Genomic DNA, 18,421 nt, shown 5'->3' on the forward strand with positions numbered 1-18,421 from the left:
AGGAGTTCTGCCACTCTTTCCTTATCCTTTTTCACATAATGGTTCGTGTGGAGCATGGTCCACGTTAACGTCATCCTCGACAGATATGTCTTTTCTTAACAGTACATGTTTCCCAGACAAGCAAGGTCTCCCCCACCGAACAGGTTTAGATCTAGAAAATGAAGTATATAATTTAGGTAATTATTCGTCGAATTTTATGGTCCTGAATGTTCAGTCTGATACTACTCCAGACTCACCTGCTATTTCAGTACTACCAGTCAAAGGCGAATTATGTGTCCGAAATAAGGGTTCCGTACATGTAGGACATAGTGATTGTACTACTATTATCCAGTATAGTGACAGTGGGAAATCTATTTTTAAAGCTTCACGTCATTCTTATTTTGTTTGTGGTCAAACTGCATATGTTCGTCTGCCCCTCGATTGGGAGGGAACCTGTTACATTGCCTTCCTACTGCCACCTGTTTTTCTAGCACCACCTGACTACCATAGGAATTCCTACCTAGTACACACTAGACACAAGAGAAACCTCCCGATTGTCGACTATACTGAAACTGCTGCAGAGCAATTCATTGACATTGTTAAAGGTGTGTTCCCTTATTTAGGTACAGTTGTAAATAGTAAGCTAATCCGTAGGTTAACAAGAACCCTTGAAGCAGTAGTAGATGAGACTGCCTCCGCTCTAGGTAACTTAACCGAAGAGCAATCCTTTATGAGAATTGTTGTGCTCCAGAATCGTCTCGTCCTTGACGTCATACTGGCCGATAGGGGCGGGGCCTGTAGACTCATCGGATCCAGTTGCTGCATTTTCATTCCAAATAACGCGCCGTCTGTTTATTTAGCTATAACCAGACTTCATAAAATTGCCCATATGTTACACCAAGATCCAGGCACCTGGACATGGTCCGGTTGGTTCTGGAATATAATTTCTGTATGGGGATGGAAAGTCCTGTCTTTTCTAGGTATTGCAGTAGCGATCATATTCAGCTGCTGCCTCTGTATACAATGTGGCCCTGCGATTTGCGGCATTTGTGCTACCTCTTGTATTCCTAGTCCCAAGCCCCGTTCTAAATCTCGTTCCAAGACAATTCGAGATGAACAAATGGTACTGTATGAAATGATAGATGGTATCATGAATATTAATGTTTCCTGATGGAAACGTAGTGACAAGGAGGGAATGTGGAAAAGTAAATTTTGCCATGTTCTGTGTCCCTACGTATCATCCATCATATGTTATGTGTGCATGACCAATATGCATATGTTATTCCCCATGTCTGATTAATGACGCAATTACAGTTGTGTCCACCTCTAGTATGCCAGTTTCCAGTCCTCGTGAATACTACGAATATCAGGCCTATGTAAAGCTACGTTGCCACGTTTCTCAGTGTGCACGTTATTCCATTATAAAGTCCCCGTTTCCAGGCCTCAACAGGGCCCGGACATCAGATTCAGCTCCTGTCTCCTGAAGCCTCGCTGAGGAGCGATACAGCCCCCACCTGTATCCTCGACCCTTCACTTACTTCCTGCCTCGCAGTGCCCGGTGCAGCTTGGCTCTGCCTACGAGTCTGCCAAGACTATGTTATGATTCCAGCTATCAGTTTAGTCCTCCTTCTCTGCATTCCTAAGCTACTGAACTCCATCAATAGTTTCCGTCATTGTCTAGCCTATTCGGCTCCATGTAAGAGAAATACTGGATTTAATGGTTATTTAATATTCTTCATCACGTACTACATGTAGAATAAATGCATGCTCTAGCCTTAGAGTCAGTTAGCTTCTCCCCTCATGATTTCTAGTTTATATCAACATGTTCCCTAAACATCAGATACTAGATAGGGTTTAGGTACATGTCGCTCCGACCCTCCAGACTTTAGTCTCTGCTCCTAGCACAGAGTTCATAGCCCCCAGCTTCTCCTAGTAACACGTCATTGTCAGTTTGCGCGCACCATTAGGTTAGAGGTCCCGGCTCCTTAGGTAGCCCCCTCCAATGTTTCCGCCCATTTCATGACATATTCTATTACGTTTGCATCACATGTCTATGTATACGCCCTGTTACACCTCCTTTGTACCGTTATCTTTCGCGACTGCTACACGTCACACCTACTGCTCCACCCACTGCTACGCCCATTGCAATGTAATGCTATGTGTTTGCGTTATGTATATATGCTCATGTAATGTTATTAAAATGTTAGAGCTAGCCATTCCAGATCCTGTCCCCGGCAGCTGCCGGGCCATGCTAGTCCTTGCCATTCTGTTCCTATGCAGGTTGTCCTGTCCCTGTCCTTTATGCTGTAATAAACCTGCAAAAAAAAAACTCCCACTACCTCGAATCTTGACTCTTATTTTATTGAGCTATCTGTTATTCATTCATTCAAAAATAGATCCGGTATTATTTATTTATATACCACAGTAACACTGTCAGCATTGGTGACTGGGTAAGTACGCCCAATCAAATATTGCTCAGGGGAAACCAGTGTGTCTTTCACCATAGTGACACTGGCACCTGTACCCCTCAGAGCTTCTATTCTAGTTCCATTGATACTGAAGGTATTTCTTTAAGTTGGGTGGTCACACAGTTCCAGTGGCAAACTCAACCTCCCCCTCTGAAACTAGAACTGCTTCAGTGTGCATCCTGATTTGCTCTGGGCAGACTGTCGATCCCATCTGTAGACTTGCTACCCCAGGAGTAGCTGTACTAGTTGAACTAGGGGCCTTGATGTCAGGGTAAGACTTGTCTACAGTTAAGTGTCCCAACTTCTTACAGTGGTTACGATAGGACTTTAAAGGATCGAAATTCTTTCCCCTATAGGGCTGAGCTGTGCTTAATTTGTGCCGGTGCTTAACACCGGCACTTTCTTTTCAGGACCGAGTCTACACGCATCTGCACAACTGCACGTCGTCATATATGATGACTCAGTGACTCGGAGTTGGCGCAGAGTGTTGTTCTGGTTCTCCGGAGTCCCAATGTGCTTCGGTTGAGTCAGTCAGTGTGAATGAGAGCTGGAGGACCGGAGCAAAGCAATTGCTGGCTGCATTAATCAATCATCATAATGATACTCAAAGTTATCATGGCGGCGTGGGGCGGGCACGGCCCCTAGTTCAGGACTGTTGTGGTGGTGGGAGGGACTCAGGAGCAGTACTGGGCGGGAGTCATGCATTGATTGGGTCAGTTTTGGTTGCGCGCGGTTTTTTTTCCGCTTGCCACGCTCTGGCACACCCGTACCCCACAAGTTACTTACAGCCACTCCGACCACGTTGAGGGCAGGAAGCACCACCACCAGGCCGCCTATCAGTTAATAAAGTGCCCCGCAGCCCCGGCCGACAACGACGAGTGTAACTGTGAGTATTGTAGCAGACAGTCAGATATCATGCCACATGCGACATGCCCAGTCAGTGCAGGCGTGGTGTCGTGCACCGGGGTAGTGCCGGCTCCATTCGATGATGCACTGTTCTGTTCCTGGCCAGCTGCTTGGGCTAGTAGCGGTCGCCGATGCTGTACACACATTATCACAAGAGGGCCAGGCCGGCCGGTCTTAATGTTAAAGGCCCTGTCCGGCCCCTGCCTTTGAATTTAGTAGTAATTGTCATATATATCCTCTGTACCTCCAGCAGCAGCTCCACAAGACTCGATGACGCACTGTGCCTGCCCTGGCCAAGTAGCATCCGCTGGCGCCAGCCCATTTACACATTTATTATACATCACGGCCGGGATTAGGAAGTTAAAGGCCTGCCCCTGCCCTTGAAGAATCCCCCATTCCTTTAGAAACAGACCACACCTAATAAATGAGCCCATCCCACAGGAGCCACAAGTGTCAACGAGAGAGATATTTGCCACTTATCACCCCAAATGAATACTTCCTAAACAACAATTAGAGGTGAAAGCAAAAAAAACTCATGTTATCTCAAGTCCTCTGTAAACATTTTACACATACAACCTACGCACTTTCCCCCTAAGCATTTCTTCTATTGTTAACATTGGTTTATTCAGCTATTTTAAATCCTTAATTCGACACACACACATCATAATATATATATATATATATATATATATATATATATATATAATACCTACTGGCGGTCGCCAGTAGGTAGTTATAGTTAGGACCTAGTTTCCATTGGAAATCCGCAACATTCTATTGGGAATAACTTTGGCCCTGGTGGACGAATGTTTGCGAATTTCTCAAAGAAGATGGCTCGGTCCGCTGCGCTCATTCTGTGAAAGTTTTGGGGGGATTGGTGAAGTGGGGGCCGAGATAAAAGGGAGGTCCCAAAACGTGTTTTCCCCATGTTATTTTCCATAGGACGTTTAGACACGGCTACAGCTCGAACGGCTGAATGGATTTATAAGAAATTTGGTAGAAAGGTAGAATGTGGGTCGCAGATCACACTTTTGTTTAAATGGTGTAAATCCGTTCAGTAGTGGCTGAGAAAATTAAAGTTGAAATCAGTTATATATCTATAAGCGCGCATGGGTGCGCGCACCTATGCGGGTGTGCGCGAGCGGCATTGTGATTTGCTGTTTAACGTCTGTCAACATTCGATTCGGAGGAAATCAGGAAGTGTTGTCCGCCATTTTGTTAGTGCGAGTGAATATATAATACAGAACAAAGGGTTAGTAAATGGAAAGGGGAGAAGGTAGAGATTGTCTGGCTGGGTAGGTTTTCTAAGGGGGTACAGTATGGACCCTGAACGCGAAAAGACCATTTTTTTTTAAGAAAACATTTGCGGGGTGCATGCATTCGGTCGCGCACCCCTATTTACAAGACAGTGAAAAACTATAGTGGTGAGAATGGAAAGGGAGCAGGGTGGAGAGTGTTTGATTTCGTAGGTTTCTTGAGGGGTTTAAGGATGACGAAAGTCTAAAAGTAGCTTTTTTCGCAAATAAGTTACGAGGTGCGCGCACTCGGTCGCGCACGGCGATCAAAAAACAAAGAAAGATGGCGATAAATTACAAGTTTGAGTGTTTAGATCTAAGGTGGCTCTTAAAAGAGCCCTTGTGTTAATTGAATTTTTGCTGAACTTATAAGTAAGTTCCGATGCAGAGTCTCATGTTACAGAGGAAAATTCTATTTCCCTCATCCGTGAAATGAACACCATCTCTCCGATAGATGCCTTCCATGTTGAAACGTAGGTTGTTGTTGTATATAGAACCCATGTTATATTCTCTGAGGAAAGCAGAAACAGATTTATTTACATGTTTCCTTGCTTTCTCAATCTGTGGACAACGTTCATTGGACCAATTCCATTTTTGTCTTTGGCATATATTTGAATACACCAAGACAGTTTGAGGAAAAAGTGACATCAATTGACGAAAGGTGTCTTTTAGAAGCATTTCTAAACCTACACCTGTTAATGTGCCTAGATCATTCCCACCACAGTGCACAATTATCAGGTTAGGTTCAGGGAGATGCGTAAAAGTTTTCACCAATGGTATCAATTGGTGACATCTTAATCCTCTTTGGCCAATCCACGTAATATGCACATTTGGTAAGTCGAGGTTAGAAATTCGTCTGTTTGCAGCATATTTTTCACTCCAGTGAATATAACTGTGTCCTACAAGCCAAACCTTCATTTTCAAGGTAGATGCAGTAGTACTCTGATGGGTTCTGGAAGTGGAATGGCAAGTAGATGGTGAAAGTCACGATAAAAAAAGTGTGTGAGGATTGGTGTTAATGAAAAACTGACCATGATTGGTTAATTGATATACTTCAAGATTGAAGACTACGCTGTATGTTATAGTTTTATTACAAACAAATCTTCTATTGGTCGTGGAAAAAAAAGAAATGTAAAACAAGAGTGGATAGGCAGGTGTGTTTGGAGGGAAATTATCCATTTTGCTTGGATTTAGAACGTTGAGATATGAACTTTTGACCTGTGCCTTCAGCCAGGTGCAGATTGAGCTGTTACCATGGTAACAGCCAGAGAAGGCAGAGGGTGACCGTTATGTGACTTTGAAAATATTAAAAGGATAACCAACTGAAATGTTAATTTAAATATGAAATTGTGCGGGAACAAATATGATTGGTTGAAGAGACATATATGAGTGTGTATTGACAGAAAATCTATGCCATTATTCTTTGGTTGCAGTGATAGCCGTTTGACGGAGCTCTCAATAATACTTCTATCATTGTTCTACATCTGATAAAGCATTGGTAAAGGTGAGTGTATAACTTTGTTTTATGATGTACCGTTAACTGTGGTTTGATCACTATATTTGATTATGTGAGTTACTGTGTCTAAGGAAGCACATTTTTGACTTTGATACAGTTTATGTTTTCAACTAATGTTCCATTTTATTACATCAATGTTTTGGAACATTGTTTCTTTGTAATTATTAGTTTAAAATTACGATGAATTAATTTGATTAAGGATAGTGGAGTTTAGTCATGTTTTTAAGTTATGAGCTACTGTTAGGTCTATGAATTAAATGTTACTTAGAGACGGATCTGCAACGAAATTTGGGGGAGGGGGGGGACGAAAAAAAATGATTTTTTTTGTAGGGGGACATGAACGTGTAATCAGTAGATAGAGTAAAGGTGGAGGGGCTGTTACAATGGGTAAAACAAGTGCAAGGCCTAATTAATATTGAAATGGTTCTTTATAGAGATGTGAAACGTTCAGGTGCGGCTCTGTGTGTATCTGGGATGTGTGTTATCTTGGGCTTCCACAGCAGACGTGAGAGGGGGGGGGAGGGGCTGAAGTTCTGTTAAGTTAATGGGGGTTGTGCACCGTTTCTTCACTTTCTTTCAAGTCTGAATTAAAGTTTTGAATGTATTTGTGGAAAACTGAATAAATAGAAAATAAAATGTAATGAAATAGACAGAAGTTAATAAACATTTGGGAGCGTTTGCACATAATTTGTAAAGGTGGTTACAGATCAAAAAAAAGGAATTGGTAGAGTACAGATAATGCAGGTAGAGAGAAAAATAGTTGATTAAATGCGATAGTCGAAAAAAAGTGGGAATGCTTTAGGTATTTTAAACTTTAAGTTTGAAGAAAAAATTACGGTGTGGTTTGCGGCTGAGGGATGCAGTGGTGGGGGTGGGGTGGGAAGGAGAGGTGTCCCAGTACAATCAAATGAAAAATTGTGACCATGAGGTTGTAGACAGGTTCATGGAGTATATGCCTTTTATAAATTGATGTAGAAGAGCAAATATATATATAGAGGTTTCTGTGTACCGCAGTGTGACTCCATTTTCATCTCACTCCTGCTTTCTATATTAGTTGCTTTGTGTTATGTTAGTGTGTGTATGTGTGTGTGTGCGTTCAGTCTGAGCTAAGGAAGTTTGTTCTGCAGGCAGACACAGTTGTTATAGTGGAGATGAAAGGGTGATAAGTACTGAAATAGGATATAGCTTGTGCTCTGTGGAAGCGAGGGAGCAGTGATTAATACTCTGAGTGAAGCACAACTGCGGCGGAGTTTTGTTACAGTAATAAATATTTTTTTTGCCAGAGGTACGATTGATGCTATGGTTCACAACTCATAAAGAAAGGGTTGACTGACCGTCGCAGGCCAGCGGGTTGAAGTATGAAAAATTCAGGTTGACATAAGAAAACATGAATTGAGTGCAGCTGAGATTACGTGAAACACATGAATACAGTTTTAGTACAAATTATTTCAGTTGTGAATATGGGTTAAAAGAGGGAACGTATATATTTCAAATTTTTATTCAATGATGCAGTGTTTTGAGAGAAAGTTTTTTATTTAATACAAGTAAACATAATCTAAAGAAAATAGTGGGTATAGTTACTAGTTCATAGAACACAAATGATGGAAATGTAGTATGAAGCAAAATGAATATCGTTTAAAAAACATTGTACAGCCCCGCAATGAAATATATTTAATTATATTGCATGCAAGAAGGTGTGTTATGATTTTAAGTTCAGTAATCATATATGAAAATAGTAATGGTTAAACATCACTTCATTAACAGTTTTCAGCATACGAAGCAGTAACAAGCTTGTTGTATGGTATTGTGAAAGAAATTGAAAAACGCGCCAAAAGGGAGAATTTGGCTCGATGTGCATGTATGTTATGTGCAGGGACATTCGAAAATCAGTACTCAGAACAACTATTGTATTGATATAATTTTTTGAAAGGTTTCAGTACACAATGTCTCATACAGGTTGATAAGCAAGGGTAATATCAGGGTAATCATAAACTTTTTAGTTATGAATCAAAAATCTTTCAATAGGCATAAATTAAAAGCAGCACATGTGTGTGAGGCGGAAATAAGGAGTAGAAAGGGAGAATGGTGATAAACCATATAAAATCATATAAAAAGTCATTGTAACTATACACATTTCTCAGGGCACATTTAACCATATTTTACGCAGCCTTGGTTCGAGAATATTTTAAATCAGATAAGATAACATAAGGTAGTGATTTGTTGAAATTAGAGCATCATGAAATGTTTTGAACAAAATCGAGGAGGTGTGGAAAAAAAAATTAACTCCACATAACTTAAAAAATTCACACCAGCAGGAAATTACAATGTGCATTGTTAGTAAAGCCAATAGGTCAGTTTATATAAAATATAATAAGAAAAAAAAAATAAGAAAAATTAGGAAGGGAAAAAACAGTCAAGATGTCAATGGTTTGCAGAACAGCTATCCTTCCATTGAATAGGCAAAGTAAGTGGCAACTGCTTCTAAAAGAAAGTCATTGTTATCATCCGAAAACAAGTCAGCCATCCAATTGAAAAGAGGAAATGAACATACATGGTCATTAATCACCGGAGCCTCTAGTAGCATCAGAGGAGAACTCGGTGAATTTTCAATGTAGCTGTGTGCCAAGAAATCTTGCGCCGCTGCGAATATATTCCAATGACCCAGAACTCCATGTATCGCTGCAAACGCCATAATCCCTCCGTCGGAACAAAGTTGTTCATGATCAAGTAACGGATTCATGAGACGATTGTAATTCACTTCAGGAGGTACTGAGTTGCAGAGACATAAGTCCAGGGCCCACATGAAATCACAGCTCAGGCAATGAAATACAGGCTGCACACAGGTGAAATAGGTAAATCGAAACGATAATCCATATGATGCACTCAAACTCGCGAGTGGCAGAATGCCATACTGGTCAAGCATCCTGTGGCGAAATAGTTCTAAGTGTTCCAGCTCGTTTCCGAAGGCGGGACGGACTTCCATTTTGTAATAACGAAAATAGGAATACAAAGGTTGCAGCTGCTGGTAATAGATGAGGATGTCCAGAAACATAGATCAGAGTATGGAGTGAGAGTAGCAGAATGCCTTTAAATGATTTGGTGCAAAAAAAAGCACCAAACCATTGGTTAGTAGTTGCAAAAAAAATAGTGCAGCTGGGAAGTGGAGGAGCGTTAAAGATTATGAGAGTCACCTTAGAAAATTGTAAAGGAAGGTCACTATTTAATAAGATATGCAGTTTTCTGCGAGTGTTAGCTAAGTGAATGAGATATGTTTGTGAACAGATGCTCGGGTAGCTTGATTTTGGGACAATAAGGCTGTTGTTCAAGTCTTGGGATGGAACTTTGAGTTCAAGGCCGTATTTTGGGGCCAGATGCAAACATGAAGGTTCCCATGCGTGGGTGGGTGAAGTTCATTTTTACAGAGAAACATTTGCAGAGTGACTATTTCAGACTAAAGCTTGTCGTTTATTAAAAAGTCATAGCAATTAACATTGCTTGAAAATAAATAATTACTGCTGAGTGTTATGGTAAAATTAGGCATTATAGGAGATACCGGTGTACCTTTGAAGACACATGCAACATTACAGTGCTTCATGTTAAACAAGTTATGCAATTGGTAGTGCCTGGATGTGAACGATTATGTGCGGCATTGATATTTGAGACACTGTGGGCCTCATTTATGAAAATTTTGCACCATAGATGCGTTACTTTTTCCTATGTTAAAAGTGACACACCGGCGGCGCAAGGGCTTCATAAATAAGGCTCTGTGTACTTATGACTAGTGGAGAAGTGACACAATGAAATGTTAGGTGAGTGTAGTATAGTTACGGAACGGAAAACCTTTAAAGAGAGTTACATTTAGTATGGAATAGTTTATTTTTTTCACAAACTAAGGTATGAGAATATTGTTACAGTGTTAGAGGAACTGTTAGTTGAAGTTTGATAAAGATTAGTGAAATAAGTAAATTATGGTGTATTTAATATGTGCAGCTAATAATCTGTGAGAAAAGGTAATAGTCCACAGTCTTGTAAATAGGGGTGGGCGATCCAATGCGCGCACCACGTAACTTTTTACGGAGAAAAAAAAAGTTTCATTCACGTTCAGGGTCTATACTGGACTTCCTGAGAAAACGTACTGGGTTACATAATCTGTACCTTTTGTCCTTTTCATGTTCTAACCCTTTGATCAGTACAATATATTCACTCGCAGTTACAAAATGGCGGCCAATACTTTCTGATTTGCATTGATTCTAATGTTAACAGATGTTAAACAGCAAATGAGAATTCTATAAACTGTATATTTTTGGAATTTTAAATAGGCAAAATAAGTAAACTTAAAGATCTGAAACGATCTTCAAGTGTCGTCTGCATTTCCAGCATTAAATTTTACTTATAAAGCATGTAAATCACAGTCTTGTAAATAGGGTTGCGCGATCGAGTGCGCGCACCCCGTAACTTTTTTCAGAAAAAAAAATGTTGTTCTGGCGTTCAGGGTCTATAGTGCACTCCCTGAGAAAACGTTCTCGCTTAGATAATCTGTACCTTTTTCTCTTTCCATGTTCTCACCGTTTGTTCGGTAGAATATATGCAGTCGTATTAACAAAATGGCGGCAACACTTCCTTATTTCCTCCGAATGGAATGTTGAGACGTTCAGCAGCTAATTATAATAAATGTAGGGCTCCCGGTTTTATGGTATTTATTTTTTTGCCATTTCCGTCTGTATTTATCCATATTTATTTTTCCTATATTTATCCACATTTATTTTTGCCACAAGCAAAAGATGACGCTACAGCTAGTATTTTTCCACATTTATTTAAATTGACAATGCAACGCGAGGAGCTTGTAAATAAGCCCCAATCTGTGATCTCTGTCGAAGGCCTGGAGGCAGGCAGGACACAGGTCATGTTGGGTCATTAGATTCCTGCTTGGGGAGAAAGGAAGATTGCTGTTGGGTAGAACCTTACCCCCACTCTTTGTTCCTGATTAAAAGATTTAAGCCTATTGGCTTGAATTCCCATGATACAAACGTGCAGAGCTGTGTTCAGTGAATAACCACAGCGTCCGTTGAGATTGATGCAGACCCAGCGCGCGTTCATTAGCCCTGGGTCTGTGTGTCATGCTGCGCCTGGGACTACTCACTGGACTGGCGCAAGCCTAGAGGGATCCTATCACTGATACGCCTTGACAAACCCCTGAATTATGGTAGCCTGCGGTGGCTCGCAGCTGAATTCATGAGCCTGCAGCCACTGCCTTGCAGACAGACGCTGCTTTAGTAATTAATGGAGCCGTCCTCGCCACACTCCAAGTTGGGACTCTGCTTCCGGCCCCGGCCCAAGTAAGTACCAGCTTTGGTAAGCTTCCCTTCCTCCCATTCCCTCACTCCCCTCACTCCCCTTCCCTCACTCCCTCCGTCACTCCCCTTCTCTCACTCCCTCCCTCACCTTGCCTCACTCCTTCCCTCACTCACTCCCTCCCTCACTCCCTTCCCCTCACTCCCCTTCTCTCACTCCCCTTCTCTCACTCCCTCCCTCACCTTGCCTCACTCCTTCCCTCATTCCCTCCCTCACTTCCCTCACGCACTCCCCTCACTCCCTTTCCCTCTGTCTCCCTCCCTCTGTCATCTCACCCTGCCTGTGTGTCAGCCCAGGCTGCTTCCCGGGCACACACACAGCCGCCCGAGCACTTCACAGTTCTTTAAAAGACCATTTGCATGTTAATGGGGCTTTTGTATTTCACCTCTTCTTAGGTCCCCATAAAGCAGAAGTCTCCCAGAGTTGCGCTCCGCTCTGGTTGCAGTCTTTAAAAAAAAATGTTCAGCTCCATCCTGACATTGTTAGAATCCATTAAAAACCTTTGACAGGGCAAAATTTTCTGTGTGACACCCGATCTTATTTGTAAGGTGTTAGTGTGATTATTGGAGGCGTTTAGAGCTCAATGAGGTTGTGTTATCTTTGCTGCATTGTGCGGCCAGCCAAGAATGTCACCTGGGTAAAATAAGTAAAATGTGTAATATCGGTTCCAATCTCTGCAATACTCATCCCTTTGCTACACTCTGATCCTGCATTGCTGAAAAGCAGGAAACTTCTCAAAACTAAAATGAAAAAGCAACAAAAAAAGTTGTTACAGCCTGTTCAGCTGCAGCGCCTTTAAGCTTCCGCACACGTGCGATTTATAAATAAAATGTACATCACATCATAATATTTTTAAACCAGAAAGGTACACATAAGGTTGTCTTATGCACAGGATGATGGTGAATTATTTTAGCTGACAGTGTATGGTTGACTAAACGTTGCAATTCATAAACTGTTTTCACAGTTAGACAGTTCTTGTGGGCTCGTTATGAAACTGCGATGTCGATGTTGATCAATGGCTATGGGGACAGGTTAGAGGTCTCTGCTAAGCAATGTGGAAAATGTATTTGGAAACTTCTGTTCCAGAAATCAACGCATGGCTGTATATAGAACAATCCCTTTTAACCAATCCCAAATGCAGTTAACTCCATCTTCATATGTCAGTCTTTACATTTTTTTTCTAAAACACGGGTGCAATCTGAAACCTTGGCAGCTATGAAGTCCGTCCTAATCTGACTCTGGCAGGGGCTCTAAAAGGGGTGAAATAACAAAGCAGCCTCATTAACAAATAAATGGTCTTTCAAAGACCTGTGAAGTACTTGGGTACGGCTGGCAGCTCTGTGTGCACACGGGAAGCCGGGGAAGCTGTCACCTCTTAACCCTCTAAGGAAGGTAAGACACCAGACGGCAGCACAGCAAAATAAACTAGTATTTTCCCGTTTTTTATATATAAATACAGATAAAGGAAAACTTGTTTTACGTCTGTATTTATATGTAAAAATCCGTAAAAACGGAAAACCGGGAGCCCTAAATAAATGGTATAAAAAACGGCTGCAATGCATGCATATTGTTAAAAAGTTAGCGATATTCATGCTATACCAAGCTAATGCTCTTAGCTATGTTATCTAGGTCCCATTGGATAACATGACTAAAAACTGCTCAGGGAAGATGTTAGCTTTTGGAGATATTAACGCTTAGCGCGAATATCTTCAAAATTGGTAATAGGCGATAGTGATGTTAGTGACTGTTTCCAGTTGCTATCATCTTGCCACGCCCACTTTGGGATATCATTAGTGATAATTATTACTGACATGCAAAGTGGCGCACTAGATGGTTGCTATCTGCTACTAGCTGTCGCTAACTCAAAGAGCTGGCACCTCGGAACTGCCTACGTCTGGTCTCGAAAGCAGACATAGCGGCAGGACGTAGAAGTTCCAAGGGGCCAGCTCTGACGAATGTGTGACTAAGACAGCACAATGCACGCACGGACTGTATGACCCTCACAGAAACACCAGTGGAAAATCCTCTGAATAAGGAATTAAAGGTAAAGCCAGGTGAGAGCACTAGACCTCATATCTCGCCAATACTTGGCAGCGCACAGCACCCAGGATCAGATGCTGCATGGCCACACTTAAAAGTTCCAAAATGTGAGACCTATTGGCTATGCCAATTGCTCATTTTTGAGTGTGTGTAACTGTAGCCTGTTCAAGTATTGCTTGGTATGATGTAGTGGTTGCTTCAACTGCTGTTGCTCACACACTGAGCAGCAAGCACTCTGAAAAGATTGCCTAGTTAGAGCGGGTATAGGCCAGACCAAAACAAAATCCCCTAGCAGCACTCATTGATTTTGCAATCTCTGCAAAGTTTAGGCTAACCGTGACCCAAAAAGATATTCTCAAACCCTTGCTCAGAGACAGAGGCGATACATTACCAGGAGGCTATCTCACCTTCTCAAATTGAAAGGTTTTCTGCTGCAGAAAATTCTTAGTCTATTTCGAATTGTTCTGCCACAGGTACTCAATAGTCCTCAAGTTTTCAATGCTCCATTGAGTTGACATGCCAGTTTCTACTCTTGGCCACAAGAGTATTACTACTCATCAAGCGTCTTACAAGGAGGCAGGTCGTTATAAGTACCTTGAACACATTGTCCCTATCGAGACAAGTGTAAAACTAATAAATTCAGGAGGCAGGTGGCCTGTGATTTAGAGTGTAAGAAATGCCTCGCTGTATGGGCATCCCTAAGGTTTGGAAACCAGACCAAAGTGCACATGAGGCGACCGTAAAAATGTATTTATATTAGAGAGTGGAACATGTACTCTTAAGTTCCAACAGTAAAAACCTGCAACTGCCACTTTCATTGTGGAAAAAGCTAGTAGCCCTATGGGAGAGTAAAGAGTTGCAGGATTCTACAGCAGCACTCCTAACTTCAGACTGCGATATTGGAGGTGGGCAGAATGGTCCATTCTGGGATAGCCAGAAGTTACTTTACAGTAGTCATGAGGGAAGGAACCTGGTAGCCCACTTGCCACCAACTGTAACCTTCCTGGAGGGCATTTTCTTTGCATAGAGCACCCATACTGCGACTGGGCGAAGGACTGCCCTCCTGCACCCAGCAAAGAGGCAATGCAAGATGTGTGAACCTGGTGGCTAGGAAAGGAGTAGTGACTGTGCCCTGCTCAGAGAAAAATTGCCAAAGCAAGAGACTCCAAAAATCAGTTGGCTGACCTGTTCAGAGTACAAGGCCACAACAGCTGAAGAAGCCTGCTGAGGTAAGATGAATGCCCAAGATGTTCATATCGCTGCCAAGCAGCACCAAAGACAAGGAGCAGACGCTCAAAGTTTCACCCAAGTCTGATGGACCCAAAAGACCTGTCAAGAGTGCTGCCTGATCGCGCAGATGACAGTTGCCACCAAGGAAAGAATCTTCCTGTAAACGAAAACCAGGCAACTGGACTTCAACCAGCACTGAGGACTTTGAAGGAAGTCAACCCATGTGGCCATGATTGCTTCACCCATTTCGTTGAGGAGCTGCTGAAAGGCAGACCATGGCGCATCCAGAGTATCCTTGAGCATCTCCATTGCATAACAGTAAAGGGTGGGAGAGGGGGTTGAGAGTACAATACTGTCCTATTGCAATGCAGGTGACATGAAAGCAATTACAATCCATTTGCTGCACTCGAAACACTGGTTTCCTTAAAGAAAAATAATTATTCCAAAGCATCTGCTAGATGGACAGAGCGCATGCTGAAAACACAATGATGCATTTGGCAGAAACAATGCACCATGGGCGTTCGGTTTATGATCAGCGCTCCATAAAACATGTTCACTCTGAGCCAACGTGAACTGTCAAGTTTATCAACCCACCAATACCCCCAACAAAATTAAAGCAAGCAGTTCTCTAAAAGCTACCAGGGCAGATAGTCATCTGTGGTAGAAAAAATGAGATGGGAACATTGTACATAGTACTGAAAAACAATTGTGCATCAGTGGTTCCTTTGACTGCATCATAGTCATCAGTCGAAACAAGCTTTCCATCATGTGCACAAGGAGGCAGCAGGACAAACAAGAGAGCAGTTTTCTTTGGGCGAGCAAGCCCCCTTCCTCCTGCACACATCCATTAGAAGATTAACACAAGACCAACACACAAAACTTGCAACTGCATAAGTTGTAAGGACACTTACTTTGTTGGCTACATCCAGTGCATCATAGTCTGGAGCTAAACGCACATATGCCTTCTTCTCGCCGTCTGACCTGAAATAAAGAAGGATCTATTACTTCCAGACACTTGGTCCTAACATTCTCAGTAAAGCATTCTTGCGTGCATCAGTGGTTCCTTTGAAATATCATCGTTATCAACATGAATTAAGTTTTCCATCATTTGCACGATTGAACAATTAAGGAGAAAAACCACAACGGTACTAGCCTACCAGCACTCCGGGAGCCTTACTCTGAAATGCATACACTGAAAACAGTCAGGACAGGTCTCATGCTCAGAACAGAAATTAAGTCTTGCTCATCAAATTTAAGATGGAGCGGATTCTGGTGGCCTTGTCATGGCAATCAATTTGAGCAATTTCTCAGTGGTTTGAGAAGTTAGCCTGGCATAGGATGTCCACTAGTTCTAGTGGGCACCTTGCACCAGTCTAAACAACCCTTATTGATGGTGGTTGTTAAAAGTCAACCTTATAGAAAGCTATCCTAATGGTAGCATGAACCAGCAGTGTTCAAGCTAAGACTTCAGTAGGCAAGTTAAGCAAGTTGTTTTACCATATATAATCCCTTGAGTACCAAATGAAAGGACATCACACAAGGTATATATCAAATATATATGTATTTAATCCAGCACATCCCCTCTGCCATCTTTGAGGTCAGAGGTCAAAATACAATACAAGTCACAGTTAATATACGATCCGTTCCACAGTATATGTTATGCCATGAGGGCCTCACAAACCATAAACTAATAAAGTGGTATAAGTACCACGCGAGTTAGAAAGCAGGCCTGGGGCATCGCTGGGGCTACACTAAACCAAAGGTTAGTAAGTAGGAGGCCCACGGGAGACGCGTGCAGTGTCCAAACACAGACTCTGGTTACCAATGACTTTCTATGGGAAATGAAGAAGTTCCAAATATGCAATTTAAGGACACTTCCGGATGGACTAGGATGGAACCCTTTTAAACTAGGACACTTCGAGAGTCACGACACACGGGAGCCCTGGAGTGCTCGTGTTACCTCACCCATTGAAGCCGGGTGCATAGGTGTCTTTTCGTGTCGGGTTTCGTCGTCGCTTTCTATGGAGAGCTGCAAAGAAGTGCTGCAGGCGACCAGAGGAAAAGTGTCCGGGAGGATCGGAGATCTGAAGAACCTGAAAGCAGAGGGGACAGTGTCTGGGTCACTAGCCAGTGGCCAGGAAGGAACCAGGCGATGTCGGATGCTTGACGGCGAGTTTCTCTTCAGCCACGAGGTCCAGGAGGCATGGACGATGACCAGGCGCTGGATTCGAGCTGTCCCACGCAGGATGTAGAGATTGGCTCTGTGGCAGACCAGCAAGGTCTGGGGCGCTTCTCCTTTTCAGGGAAACTGGAGCAAGCCTGGAGAAACCAGGAAAGCAAGTTAAATTCAAGATGGCATCTTCAGGGGGGCTCACTAGCCAACAGGCAAGGAACCGGGAAGACGTGTCGATCTCAAATGCAAAGGCGGGGCCCACGGGACTCACGGAGTGTGGGGGCTGGGCTTTGGTGCAAATGGTGCTCGGGCTTCTCGTACCCCAATGCACAGCTTACTGAGGCTTCAGTAAAGGAGTGCAGGTAGCAAAATGCAGGATGTCCAAGATGTCCAGTCCCACTTCTCTCGTGTCCGCCACGGGTCTCACCTTTGCTGTGGATCGGGGTCTGGGAGTTCAGTTCTTGAGTCAGAGTCTTCGGGTTCCGATGGGAGCCTTGAAACTGCAGACCGGCGAAGTTGCTGTTGGTGCCTGTTTGCACAGGGTGGTCACTCCTTGACCACAAGGGAGATGGCTTCCTTCTTCCAGTCAGAATGGAATGTCGAAGGTCCAAGATATGTCTTTCAAAGATTCGTCCAGGATGATCTAAAGTCCTGGGGACACAGCTCCTATACTTATACTAAGAAAGGGGGCTGCATTACCTCACATGGTCCTTTCTATGGGTGGACCTGAGGGGGGGTGGTTACACCCCTTTCCCTTTGTCCAGTTTCGCGCCAGAGAAGGAGTGCCCCAGCAACTGGTTTGAACCGGCTATGCAAGGAGCACCTTGTGTGTCCCAGGCAGTGTCTAGAAAAGCATCTGCTGATGCAGCCCTTCCTGCCCCAATACACAAAACCCTGCCTGGGGAGGTGCTGGCACCTCCCTTGACATGGAACCTATTGTCCAGGCCTCCCCTGCCAGAGTTTCATCCAGCAGCAGGAGGTCAGACTTGTGTCTGACAGCAGCATCCATTTTGTGATGCTGATGTTGTTTAACTTTAACCGGGTAAAGCAGTAACTATATGTCTTCTCCCTCTAGAAGGGTAGAATGCTACCCCGGCTGCCAGGACTGGCCGGGGGTGGTGGGGATAGTATTCCAAAGTGTTGGACACCTTGCATGACATGTTTTGATAAAGCCAAAGTAAGCATTAACCGCGAGGATTAGAATGCACTTAAGAGTATATGGTTTGGCTATATCATAGAACAGCTATTAGGAGATGGTTCCGATAGCTGCAGAGGGGCTCAGCTCATGCTAGGGCAGCCCCTCACATAAAACCAAGCACTCTGCCTCCAGGATTGTCGAGGCCTACCATAGGAGTTGCCTATAGGTGTATATGTGATATAGTATACATACATACATACATATATTACATATATATATATATATATATATATATATCTCCAGTATTAGGGGTGTCTTTCATAG

At 43.0% G+C, this 18,421-nt stretch overlaps 1 protein-coding gene and 2 non-coding genes across 8 annotated transcripts in view; all 3 read right to left on the reverse strand.

The window, feature by feature from the left end:
- LOC144822489 (large ribosomal subunit protein uL23-like) overlaps nucleotides 1-18,421 on the reverse strand; it is a 150,558-nt gene that overhangs the window by 65,535 nt on the left and 66,602 nt on the right. For 2 of the 6 annotated variants that reach the window (XM_078680100.1, XM_078680099.1), the window contains exon 3: nucleotides 15,698-15,767. The exons of the other annotated variants lie outside the window; for them this stretch is intronic. In XM_078680100.1, coding sequence (XP_078536226.1) covers nucleotides 15,698-15,767 — 70 coding nt within the window. The remainder of the gene's footprint in view (nucleotides 1-15,697; nucleotides 15,768-18,421) is intronic. 6 annotated transcript variants of the gene reach the window in all.
- Nucleotides 15,495-15,560, reverse strand: LOC144825804 (small nucleolar RNA SNORD42). The gene has a single exon (XR_013609582.1). It is a non-coding gene; the product is annotated as a small nucleolar RNA SNORD42 (small nucleolar RNA).
- LOC144825797 (small nucleolar RNA SNORD42) lies at nucleotides 15,835-15,900 on the reverse strand. The gene has a single exon (XR_013609578.1). It is a non-coding gene; the product is annotated as a small nucleolar RNA SNORD42 (small nucleolar RNA).

This window comes from Lissotriton helveticus, chromosome 3_1 (genome assembly GCF_964261635.1).
Source record: "Lissotriton helveticus chromosome 3_1, aLisHel1.1, whole genome shotgun sequence".
Taxonomy (NCBI): domain Eukaryota; kingdom Metazoa; phylum Chordata; class Amphibia; order Caudata; family Salamandridae; genus Lissotriton; species Lissotriton helveticus.